General features: G+C 38.3%; 1 protein-coding gene across 6 annotated transcripts in view; it reads left to right on the forward strand.

The window, feature by feature from the left end:
* Positions 1-10521, forward strand: part of syngap1b (synaptic Ras GTPase activating protein 1b) — a 108997-nt gene extending 98476 nt beyond the window's left edge. For 4 of the 6 annotated variants that reach the window (XM_026372704.1, XM_026372706.1, XM_026372708.1 and 1 more), the window contains one exon: positions 8043-10521. In XM_026372704.1, the coding sequence (XP_026228489.1) occupies positions 8043-8160 (118 nt within the window). In that variant the 3' untranslated portion in view covers positions 8161-10521. Of the gene's footprint in view, positions 1-5074 lie in introns of all 6 variants that reach the window. The other 2 variants (XM_026372710.1, XM_026372705.1) reach the window with 2 other exon arrangements.
* Positions 10522-13149: the final 2628 nt, after the last annotated feature.

Raw genomic sequence — 13149 nt, forward strand, 5'->3', positions numbered from 1 at the left:
ATAACCCTAACCGGCAAACTCTCACTCTCCATCCATAACCTGCTGCCTCTTTTCCACTTCTACTGTTCTCTATGTGCGTCCCTGTCCATATGCAGCACCCTGTGAACTCACTGCAAGCCAACACACTGATAGGCCCATTTTATTTTCCATTAATCTTCCAGACAAGCAAGAGGCCTGTAACAGAATATTTGGATAGAGTTAAGTCAAAACTAAGGCAAATCAGGGTGGAAATGAAACCAGTTAAGTATGACCCAAAAGATTAACATCTGCATCAGAAAGTAAGAGCAAATTTGTTTTATAAAAACAAAGGTACAAGATTGTGTACAGGAAGATTGGAAGAGAAAGACTTATTTTCTGCAAATGTTTTGTGAAGGATAATCACCGTGCCAGACTGTCAAAAAAAAAATGTTAAAAAGTTGACCATTTTAAAACTGGTGTTCACAGTAAAACTTTCACAGATTGTTAACATTATCTAGAAGAATCGCTTTGCTGTTTGTATGTTAAATATCATAGAGCATAGGTTACAAGAAAAAAATAGTAAAAGGAATATAAAATACTGCAGTTGATAGTTTGGCCAGCTGCCTGTGAGCTGGTAAATGTTCTTTAGCTGCAGTTTAGCTTGCAAATTTAGCTAATTGGCAACTCTGCTCTCTAAAAATTTAACTGCATAAGAATTTATGCACAGTGACAGAATTACATTGTGAAAAATATGTTTCCTTCTGCTATGTTTTTTTGTCACCCTCCCAGCAGTGGTAACTCTGGAAGTATTCTGTGGCAGACCTCAAATAGGGAGTTTACTTGCAATATCTGATATAAATTAGGTTGCTTTCTCACATTATGTTGACAAATTAGTATATTACATACCTTGGCAGAAACATTCAGCTGTATTACAGTGGCACAGAGACTTCTAATGTTTTTGTGTGTGACTGTTGCAGCCCACTACAGATGCTTGTTCCCTCACAGTCATATGCAGGAAACCACAGATATACAATATATGCCAACATTATTATTCACAAAAGATTTTCAAGTCATATACGGAGAGCTTCCTGTAACTCTTTGCAATAAACTGCTGCTGACATGCATAGCAACACAAATTAATCAATGGATACCATTAAGATCCACCATTTTCAGATGTTGGCATTTGCAAATATTCAACATCACATTTAAAAATCACCTCATTTTTGTTCTTGGCTACATACGCTGATGATCGATTTTCAAAACTACACTTCCTGTCCAAAAAAAAGTCATTACCTGGATTTAACTAAGCAGATAGGTCAGAGCCTCCTATTGGATAATTACTGCATGGATGGGTATGTTATTAAACCCTAACTGATGCAGTGAGTAGCTTCTCATTTCTTAAACAACCATGTTAGAAGACCCATCCTGTGATCATGGAAAAAATGTTAATTTATTTCAGAAGGGTCAAATTATTGGCATGAATCAAACAGAAGAAGAAAAACATCTAAGGAGATTAATGAAACTATTCAAACTCTCCAACGCAATATGAACAACAATGCAAGACTAATCAGGAAAAAAGGCTTCAGTTTGTTAGGGTGCATTAGGATTGGACTCTGGAGCAATAGAAAAAGCTCATGTGGTCTGATGAATCCAGATTTACTCTGTTACAGAGTGATGGAAGCTGGTGAGAAAAGAGGCAGGTGAAGTGATGCACCCATTATGCCTAGTGCCTACTGTACAAGCCTGTGGGGGCAGTGCTATGATCTGGGGTTGCTGCAGTTGGTCAGGTCTAGGTTCAGCAACATTATGTACCCAAAGAATGAGGTCAACTGACAACCTGAATATACTAATAACACGGTCATATTCCAAGATGACAATACCAGAATTCATCTTTCAAATTGTGAAAGAGAGGTTCAGGGAGCATGACACATTATTTTACACATGGATTGGCCACCACAGAGTCCAGACCTGAACCCCATTGAGAATCTTTGGGATATGCTGGAGAAGACTTTGTGCACTCTCCCATCATCAAAACAAGATCTTGGTGAAAAATGAATGAAACTCTGGACGAGAATAAATGTTGAGACATTGCAGAAGCTTATTGAAATGATGCCACAGCGAATGTGTGCCGTAATCAAAGCTAAAGGTGGACAAACAAAATATTAGAGTGTGTGACTTTTTTTTGGACGGGCAGTGCATATAAAACTATGAATACAATACTATTGTGATGTGTGTACACTTATAGATTCATGATGCTGAAACTACACTTTCTTTTGTTGGTGTTTCTTTAGCAGTTGAAATCAGAAACGACTCAATAGTAGATGAAAAAATCCACTTCAAACATGAATACACACATAATCATGTTTGATTAGTTGAAAACAAACCCAAACTTTGGGTTTTCAAGACATCCAGCTGCTTGCTGACAAATCTGTCTGGAAATCTGTCACTGGGATATTGGGGGAATTTTTATTTTTTTCTAAAATGCACCATTTTTATTACCGCCGTGTTTTCCTAAAAACATGAACTTACATTTCCATTTAAGTTCTCATCCCTCCCAGCATGCCCTCAGGCAAACAACGGGAATTATGGGAAATCTCCGTATCTGACCCAATCCTTCCCCGAAGAACACTGATTAATGTGCTGTGTGTTTCTGTGTCTTTCCAGTGAGTCAGTGTTTCTGATTTTTATGTGTTTATGTATGTGTTTAGCACCTCAGTTATTTGATTGAATGGCGGCATAGGCTATTTGTGACAGTGTGTCTGAGGACGTGTGACATGCTTCCTTGTTTGTTGACTTTTTGTTTTGCGTCAGAAGCTTTTCACCTGGCAAGCTTGTCATCTGAATTCTAATGGAGGCTCTTTTCACGTTTTTAGATATATATATATATATATATATAGTGATTAAACCAACACTTACAGCAATTTTTTTTAATGTCAAATGTGGAGGTGAGAAAGATTTCCCTTTGCTTTAGACATCAAAATTGATGGAGATTGGAGGAGATGTGTAAGAATGTGTGTACAATACTTTATATTTCAGTACTCCACTAAGTGTTTTGTGTTTCTGTCTCCAGTACTGCAATTTTTCGTTAGCATAAAAACATTCTCACACCAAGCTGTAATTGAATGCACCAAGTAATCAGACACTACAACCCACAGAGAATGAAGCGAGTTTGGTAAGTTAGAAAAGGATGTCAGTAAACATTTTTGCCATGTCTTTGTTCAGTTGCTTGATTTCTGAGTTTAATAGACATGTGTATTAGTCTACACATGGATATTAAACCACACTGTTGGTTGTGTTTGAGAGTAATCAAACAAAGCGTCAGTGGAGTCATGTTACTGGCATCCTGTAACTGTCTGTAACCATAATAGATATTGTAGCTGTTCATAGCACCAATTAGTAACTGAAAATGTTTTATTCATTTTGGTTCTGATTGAGAAGAGAAAAGGACCTCTAATTGACATCAAGTTTTGGGGTAACTTTTTTTTTTCTTTATTCTTTTCACTTTTTCTTTAAGTGAAGTGGAAACACCTTCCACTCACAATGGACACACCCATCAGATAAAGTTTATCCAGTGATAATTTTGCTTTTTTATTCATTTGGATGCCAAACAAACTATCTCTCCTCTTTCCTGTCTTTCCCTTCTACAGCACTTCATTCCATTCACGTGACAGTGTCTCATACTTCTTGTATGTAAGGATTAAAGTGGTACCTAATGTCATTCGTATGTTCTGGTGTTTGATAAAAATGCAAACCCGAGTTAAATTACAGCATGTACCTCCAAGGTCTCAAGATTGCTCTGCATTCGTTTTACAGTTTCAGTGGAAACAGAGTCTCTGTAATTATGTCTAGACACCACACAGTAAATGTGCCAGGCAAGATGAATCAAGTGCAATTATTTCAAGAGGTTTCTAGCAAGGTCTGATGGTAAAACGGTGAATTTAGCTATCAAAATGCTTCTATATGCAAATCAACTTTCAGTAGCTCTTGGATACAATAAGCACCATTATAAATAAAGTCTTCATAGTTGTCAGTTGGCACAATAACCCAATTGTTTTCTCTTCCCACTGCTCCTACACAGATGTCAGTGAACAACACGGGGAGTGAGGGCTTTCAGACAGACCTTGATTTATACTTGAAACTAGCATTTGCATTGTTGGTATTCTGTGCCAATGTAGGTAAGAGAGAATGGCAAAACCAAACTTTGACATAATCACTAATCAAAAGCTTCAACACCCATGCAACCACTCTTTGCTGCCCCATCAGTGGGTCTGGGTTCGATGTTTTGGTTGGTGAATTTGACAAAGAGTTTGGATTTCATGCCAGGCTATAGGATGCACTTTTATCTCGCTTTTTAAAAATTGGCGCTGAGTTACATGTGGCTTTCTTTTCTTGCATGTTATTTAGTCACAAGTTGATGCTACAGTATGTGCTCGATGTAGACTTGTTAAGCAGCACGCACATTTCTGTAGAAGTTTAGTTGTTATTCAACATTTGATTGGCACTGATTGGCAAATAATGACTCACTTGACTTCCTGACTTTTCTTTACACCTGGCACATGACAAACACCCCCTGTTAACAATCCCAAGAGGATCAGGACCCTTTGACCTCAAGACTTTTAATTCCTCTTCATCCGTTCTTTCTCTGTGTCCCTTTCTCTTGTGCTGCCATTTCTATTTGTGTACGTCATGCATCAACTTCGTAACTCATTTGGCTCTCTCTCTCCCCTCTCCCTGTCTCTCTCTTTGTGTCTGTGCGGTTTTTCCGATCCCTTACCATTTGCCTTACTTTATTTCTACCATTGCTTTTACATGTTCTCATTCCAACTGATTCTATTTTTCAATGTTGATGCTTTCCACTTCAATTCAATCACTTTCTCCTCCATGTCCTCTCCTCTTCATCCTTATCTCGCTGTTCTTACTTCCTCCCACACTCTCACACCTTCTCAACATGTGATTTCTTTTTCCCCTCTACATGTGACGTCTTGTGCTTTGATTGGACATCTCCTTTACAACTTCGCACATCCCTCCCATCGGTTCATTGAACGGCCTCTCTCCTACGACCATCTCTCCTTGCTCCCACTCCTCTTTCCCCTCCCCTCTCTCTCTATCTCGCTAGGAGGACCAGCTTTCCTCCCTGGGTTCTGCAGACCCCGGTGTGAAAACTGAAGGTGGAGGGGGAGGAGGAGCGGTAATCAACGATCAAGGCCTCAGAGTCTCTTCCTCGGGCATTTCCTCTGACAGCTCACCCCACAATGGAGTCCTCCCCCAAACTGTAGACCCTCCCTCTCTACCCACTCCTCATCAACATCCTAGTCAGAATGGAGAGCTCCGTGGCAACCAAACATCCTCCCCCATGACAACCTCACAGGCAACTGGAACCACGACAACAGCAACTAATGTCATAGCAGAAGAAGGGGGAGTAGGTCAAACACAACACTGAGCCAAATCAGAGAGAGATGACACAAAGGAAGGGAAAACACTGTCCTCGTCTTTTTCCAATTTAGCAAGACAATGCTTTGAAAAGAAATCACCGTAGATATTCTCCAGGGAAGAGAGAGAAGAAAAGTGTGCAGGAGACAAGTAGTATCCACACAGCTACTGTACAGTGCAAACACACAAACACACAACACAAAGGGCTCTTCAATGGACGCTTGTTCTCTTGATGCTCACGTGGAGCTTCAGTTCATCTCAGTCTTGCAGGACAAGATAATGATACTTTATCATACACTGTTTGAATCGGTAAAACAAAGCATTTGACATACACGCCAATATGTTAACATCTGCTCTGTGCACTCGTTGCCTGTCTATGGCTTCATAAGAAACAAATAAGTAAGGAACAAGCACTACAGAATGTGTTGCACCCCAAAGACTTCATAGTAGCCATTAGCAAAGAAGTGCTAGAAGTGCTAGTTAAAGTAACTGTTGACTCCCATGGATGTAGTTGCATTTAATATGCCTACCCTGAACATGCCAGGCTGCTAATGTTGTAGGTAGAGATGTGGCAACGTAGTCTGGCTGTCTTAGTGCCTTTGAGTGTTTTTCAACAGGGTTTTTTTTCCAGTAGAGGTAAACAGGTGGAAATCCATGTTAGTTCAACTAGTGAGAGAAAAGATCTGTGGGCTGAAAACAGGTTGATTCAATGACACAAATCAAGCGCCGTAGAAGCTTGACTAATGGAAGACTTTTTTGGGAACGTTTTCCTTTTTTTCCAGTCTAAGGGACTTCGTGTTTTTTGGACTGAGTTTGTGCAATTTTTCTCTTCTCAATCTCAGAACCGATATGTGATAAACTGGTGCTAAACAGAAACAAATGGTGCCATTTTCCAAGTCAAATGTCTGTGTCTACCATAGCACTGCCTCTTTCATGATTCACTTACTGTCTTTCCCCCCTCTCTCTCTCTTTCCCTCACTCCTCTGCAATTTGTCTTTGACAGGACATGTTTTCCCCCCAATATGTTTTGTATGCGTCTCTGTATTTGTTCCTTGTGCATCTTGTTGTGTCTTATGTCTAATGGGGTTGTTAAGGTTTCCATTTCCTTTGTTTTAGAAACACCCTCCTCCAATCTCTGGTTTAATTTAATAATAAGTTAATAAAAGCAGCTCGCCAGCTCAGATTTGATGGATCTATTGAACATATTGCAAGTTATTACAGGTTATTTAAAATTTGTGGAGACTAAACCCAATTGGCTATTTTCAGCTTACAGCTCCTTTTATAATAATTCAGTGAATGAAGTTACTTTCAATGAAACAGATGACTGTGTAGTGCTATTTTTCAAGGTTTTTGTTCCTTTTAGTTAAAAAGTGTTGGTCCATGTACTTACACAAAGAAGACAAGTGGTGCCCTTAATATTTTTCTTCAAACCAACATTTTAAGTGAGTTTTCTCGTACAACATTATTCAAAAATAATGTGAAAATGAGTACATACATATACTAACAATTGATTAGGAGTTGTCCTCTTATGTTTTAGTTTTGAGCATGTACTACATTGCCAGGATAATTTTGTTGGGTCTCAAACCTAACCTAGAAGAGACTATTTCAACTATTTAGGTTAGGCCTGCCATCAAGTGCCTAGGATAAATATAATGCGCATCCTTTGGCCAGTAGACTACCTAGCCATTAACCAAATGCACCTTATGAAACCTTGCTGAAGACATTGAGAATATATTGTACTACTCCTGATGCTTAAAATTATGAACAATAACATATGTTTTTGTGTCATTTTCATAATTTTTTAAAAGTTTCATTTCAAAATGAAATGTGAAAACAATGACAGAACAGCATAAACCAAATTAACCCATTTAAACTGTTTAATTTAAAGTGAAAAGTTTGGTTTGACGAGCTTTTCAAATGAAATCTCAGTTTCTCGTGTGTCAAATGCTGAAGCGCTATGAAATGTTTGTAATGTGTATCCATAACCCTTCATTTTGTGTACGAACTATCTGTTGTAAGGTTTGTCTGGATGTGAATCTGTTTTTGTCTTTGTAGCTCACACACTGGTGTCGCTCTGCAACAACTCAGCTTGTTTTAATGTGCAGTTGAAGACTTTATAATCAGCTGTGTCAGTCATTTTTTTCTCCTCAGAAAGAAAAAATTACTTTCTTTGCAGTGTCAAAATGGCCAGTGCTAGTACTTCATAGGCCCGTGCTAGTAGATTATCTTAGCTTAGACTCTGATCACAATGAATATTTAACTCTCGCACCACCAAATGTTATCAGTGCTAGCAGTCTTGCACACTGCGTTCTATTTAGACAGCGAGTAGGGCTACCTTTTTTTTGTGAAATTACCTGTGTGTAACGAATGTTGGATTCCAAGCGAGCTAAGTTTGAACACCAGTGTCTTTTCAGAGATGTGAGATGATTCGTGATTGAGAAATTAACATTGCTGTGAAAATACCTCAGTGACTCAGGTAAACAAGCAGTTGCCTCAGAGCTGAACACACAAACTACTGAAAAGAGACCAGTCCAGCTTTGGAAGGGACTGCCACCGTGCAGATTCTCGGTCAGTAGCTATGCTTTAATAGCGCCTGATCAAGCACCCTCCCCCGTTTCTTCTCTCTCTCTGTCTCCCTTTTTTTCTCCCCATAGCCACTCTCAAAGCTTCATGGAGGACAATGTGGAACCTAATTGGCTGATGCATCATCGGCAGTCCGTGGGGTGGCATGGCCAAATGTCGAGAGCCCTCTCTCGTGACGCGATTGGCTGACAAAGGGAGAACTTGGGGCATTGGTCCCATTCTCTTTGCTCAAAGGATGGTGCAGAGCCCCAGCGGACCATGTAAGGATATGCTGGGTTTTTTTTTTTAACTTTACTTGGGCCCTCTCTCTCTGATTTGATAACTGGATTATTTTAAATGTGTTTGACGCCTGGTGGTTGGATCTACATTTTACTTTTAAAAGGTAGGCTGGACATACATTGGTATTTGTTGGCCTGCCAAGCATGCAAAGAACAGCTATGCAGTCTGATCAATCAGCATAACGGAGGAACACAAAGGCCAAGGAAGTGTGATGCTCAGAATGAGAGAGAGGGGAGATGTATTGTGGGTAAAATGTATTTCAAAGGTGCTTGACTTCTCTTAGAATTTCTGTCAGAGCTGATTTACTTTCAAAGCATTTATTTCCCTCTCTCTCTCTTATAGTCTTTTCAAATTACCCTTTGATTCCTCTTCATCTATTCACTCTTTATCTATCTAGGATTCTCAAAGCATTATTTAACTACTAGCATTCTTACTCCATTTTAGACGCACTTGATCTTTTTCCTCAAGTCATAGTTTTAGCTCTTCCGTTTGAATCTCTTTCAGACTTTCATTTTAAAGGAAACTAAATATGCACAGCCTAATACAACAAGTGAAACTGCTTCAGAACAAAAAACTCTTGCTTCAGTGAAGACTTTGAAATACCGGACAGAATGTTATTGTTATTTATATTTCTATGGCACTGCTTATTCTTACAATAGTATAAAAACTCTTCATCAGTAATCTTCCGGAGCAGATATTTATTTCTTGATATAGATAGATGCCTCTATCTAATGGAAGTTCATAAGTAACCCATTTTATATGAACCGGGTTTTTCTTACTAAATCAACCTTGTGGAGATGTTTGTTGCCCTGAAGGACTGTGACAAAAGGGACAAACTTGTGTTTTACCTACTCCCCACTAAAACAGTTTGCACGTTGCTGAGACATTTGCCCTCCTTCCGCTTGGTTATAGTCATTCAAAAACACACACAAAAAAAGTGGACGGATGTTTCTCGCCCAACAATCACCATGGAGCTCTCCATTTACAGACGATGTGACAGCCAATGGATAAGGACACTCTTACCGCTATTTTGTATTTCACTTTGACTATGTGTCTGTAGAGTTTTAACCAAGCAACGGATGAACTCTTGGTTTCAGTGAGGCCACATTTCTGCAGCCAAATTGCTGTAAAACTCCCCATTTATTTCCATAGATGGACTTCACTGACACCAATCTGAGTTGAAATCCCTGCCATTTCCACTTATGACTGAAACGAGGACAGAGAGAGACATGTTAGAGGTCCTGCTGAAACGAGTGAATGTGTTTGTATATAAGTGTGTGTACTGGCTAAATCTTTTGTGTACATACAGGATAAATGTGTATATATGGTATGTCTATGTGTATATACAGTTTGTTTGTATATGCAGAGTGTACAGTTATTTTTTCCTCTAATGTTTCTCTCTCTTTCTATGAATAGGTCTTCTCAAGTTACCAATACTGAGGCATGGAAAGGTGTTTAAATGTACTGACAGCTACCAGAGGCACTTTCTGTGCAGACTTAGAATATCAGCAAGGTCTGTCACTTAACAGCTGCAATCTTGAAGCTCTCATACAAGAAGTAACTCACATAATCTTAAGCTTGCACTCATTTTCTGACCAACTAAAAAGCTTTTCTAAGTAGATTTGGGTGACCAAGCAATGTTTGTACATATATAGACTAAGACCTTTTTTTTTTTTCGAGAAACCTTCATCTGCATTTCTTTGAAAATTCTCAACCTGTTTTGAGTTCTTGCGTATCTGACTTTCACTTTAGGTTCCTATGGTATATGTTTGCAACGGTTGTCATTCAGAGTTCTATATTTACTCCGACCACCCTTATATATTTCTTGACATTTTGTTCCCCAAATTCTGCCTCTCATGGAGCCTTCTAACCGTTTATTGAGATGCAGTTAGACTGGCAAATATTACCATGAAACTATACTGTCATTATTTACCATTGCTTGTTTTTGTATAGGTCCTTACTAAATAAGTGTGCCTCCCTCTCTCATACTCTTACTAACCTTAGATCCATTAACTCTGCTGGTCACTCATATTCATACCCTTTGACAAGCCATAGCCCCCCTCCCCAAAAGCTTCTCTATCATTGTTTTGACAGGACAGACATTTGGGGATTTTATGTATATTATTGGAAGAGTGGTGTTGAAGAGTGTATTGCAGTTGTATATGGATTTGTTAGGAATGTGGATATTCTGATCATTGAATTATTATTGTAATAATAATAATAATTATTGCCACTTTGATTTTGTTGATTAATTCCCTTGATGCAGTTGATGAAGATGCCATTGTTCCTTTTTTTTTTTTTTTGGAATACACCGGAATTTATATTTTTCGGGTGGGTGAATCTGGAGATAGAAACACGTAAATAAATTAATAAATAAACAAATAATTAAATTCTTATCTTGCTGTAGAAATGTGTGTTCTGTTTCTTAATGCACTAACTTGAGCTGTTGTTGGATGATTTCAGAATGAAAGGTTATCGCGATAATACTGTGCACATTTCTTAGAGCCAGAAAGTTTTAAGAAAAAGCTTATTGGTGCCATAAACCTCCATTGTTGTCCAAAAGCTATTCTAAACACAGGAATGAACCACTCTGTTGCTCTGGTTGGCATTAACGCTGTTGCGGTGAACATGACCTAGTGTGCAGCTTAAAATAGTCCCCAACTAATGCACTTTGCTCCTGTATGAGTAAGCAATTTAATGCCCAGCTGTTTTCAGGAAATATTGGGCTTGTGACTAAGAGACACAGATGGGCTACAGAAGTCATAAAGCACAGAGAGACAAACTAAATCATTGTTGTTTTGTACATCTGCATTGCATTTGCATTGTCCTTTGAAGAGTACAAAACATGGTTCACTTTAACCATAGTGCTTGATCACTTCTTTTTAGATTGGGGCTACAACCAATGAGTATTTCATTTAAATGATTACTCACATTTTAAGAACTGGTACCTGGTAAACTGGTTTTGACATTTAGCAAGATAATAGACTCTAATGAATTATCGTTATAATTGTTGTTGTAACTTTCATCCAATCTAATCTAATTAATCAATTATTAATTGTTTAGCTCTAAAATACACTGTACATGTAGGTTCTAACCATGCACACCTCTAAACAAAATTAAGAACTGTAAAGAAAAAAATCTGTTAAGTCAAAAGAATGAAAAATGTCATTTTCTGGACACTAGAGCTTATTCACTTGAAGGCTCTGTCATTAGTTTACAGGTGCATTTCTGCAGTGCTTGCTCCACTGGTTCTTCTACATTGTTTCTGTGTCTCAGGACTGTGACTCTTTGGGTGAACAGAGATGATCATTTCCCCACACTCTCTCCAGCTGAGGTGCTGAGAACAAGGATAGCAGGCAAGATCTGGAAACTGAGAACTCAACTGAATATAGCAAGCTTGTAATTATCCTCATCCTCCTACACATAATCGCTTGCAGTTTCTTAGTGGGTTGGCAACTTCTGAGTTTGGACAGAGCAGAAAGAAGCACACAACATAGGACACAACAGAGGTGCAATAGACAGTTTGTGCTGTGTAAACAGGATGAACTGAGCTCCATCTCAGCTTGCTCCACACCTAAACATAAGTACTTATTCTACCCGGTAACAGAATATGCATTTCATAATAAAATTAATTGTTAGGCATATCAAACACTGTTCTAGTCTATTTATCTAAAGATTACATAACTAATGAAAAACATCATTACACGTTTACATAATTGTTGCCAAAAAACAAAACATGAATCATATGAAACCACCAATTTCTTCCTGACACCACACTGACTCAGCGATCCCTTACATAATTATCTGTCATGACTTTTCCTGTGTCTCCTTACTTTGTTACCACAGTCAGAAGTTACATAAAAAAATACATAAAATTATCGAAGTAAGCATCTTTCAAAATCCATTTTTCAGCGTCAATGCTTTAATTACCTATGATCTTTATCAACCTCTACTGGAAACTAGGGGGAATTACAACAATAGCTTTGAGCGGTCATGAACATTGTGCTGAAGACAAGATATTTACTTTAATCAACCTCATATAATTTGTAAAGGACAGAAAATTTTGATTTAACTTATTAATGCAAAATCTAATCAAAAATCAATTATGATGCAATATTATGAATTAGGCTGCATATAATATTACCAATTAATATATGTTCTGTCAAATGGGCCTTTCAAACTTTTACTTGTGACTCTTGCACTCTGGTACTGACACTTTTATTTAACATCAGAGTGAGTGAGATATACCTGTGTGGATGATCCATATTCAATTCATTTTAATTCAGTTTTATTTGTTTAGCACCAAATCATAACAGAAGTCATCTAAAGGTACTTTACAGTGTACGGTTTAAGATCTTACAAAATATAACTGTACACAGAATCATATAGAAAAACCAACAACCCCACTCTAGCAGCACTAGGAAACAGTGGAGAGGAAAAACTACCTTTAGAGGAATAAACCTCCAGCAGAACCAGGCTCATAGTGGGCGGCCACCTGCCTCAACCGGTTGGGGTGAGTGGGAAGAGGAGAGAGAAAAGAACAGCCTCCTTTTCAGTTGTGTTCTGCTTGTAAAATATGTAACTATGAGGTCTTTAAGATATGATGGAGCTTGATTATTAAGTGCTTTATATGGCTGCATAGGGGTTGTAACAGATGTGCATGTTATGGAGTGATTTCTTGAAGTCATAGTGTGGTCTGTTATAACACAGTGGCTTGATTAATAGAAGGCTAGGGGACTTGTCCAAATAACATGTTAAACCACACAGTTAAAGGTGGGCGATAATAACATGGGTAAGGTACAGACTGTGAGAACTGAAAATATGGGATTTGATTTGCCACATGAAGCAGCAAACCACCACAAACATTAATCTCTCTCTCTCTGCCACTAAATGTGGAAA

This window comes from Anabas testudineus, chromosome 16 (genome assembly GCF_900324465.2).
Source record: "Anabas testudineus chromosome 16, fAnaTes1.2, whole genome shotgun sequence".
NCBI lineage: Eukaryota > Metazoa > Chordata > Actinopteri > Anabantiformes > Anabantidae > Anabas > Anabas testudineus.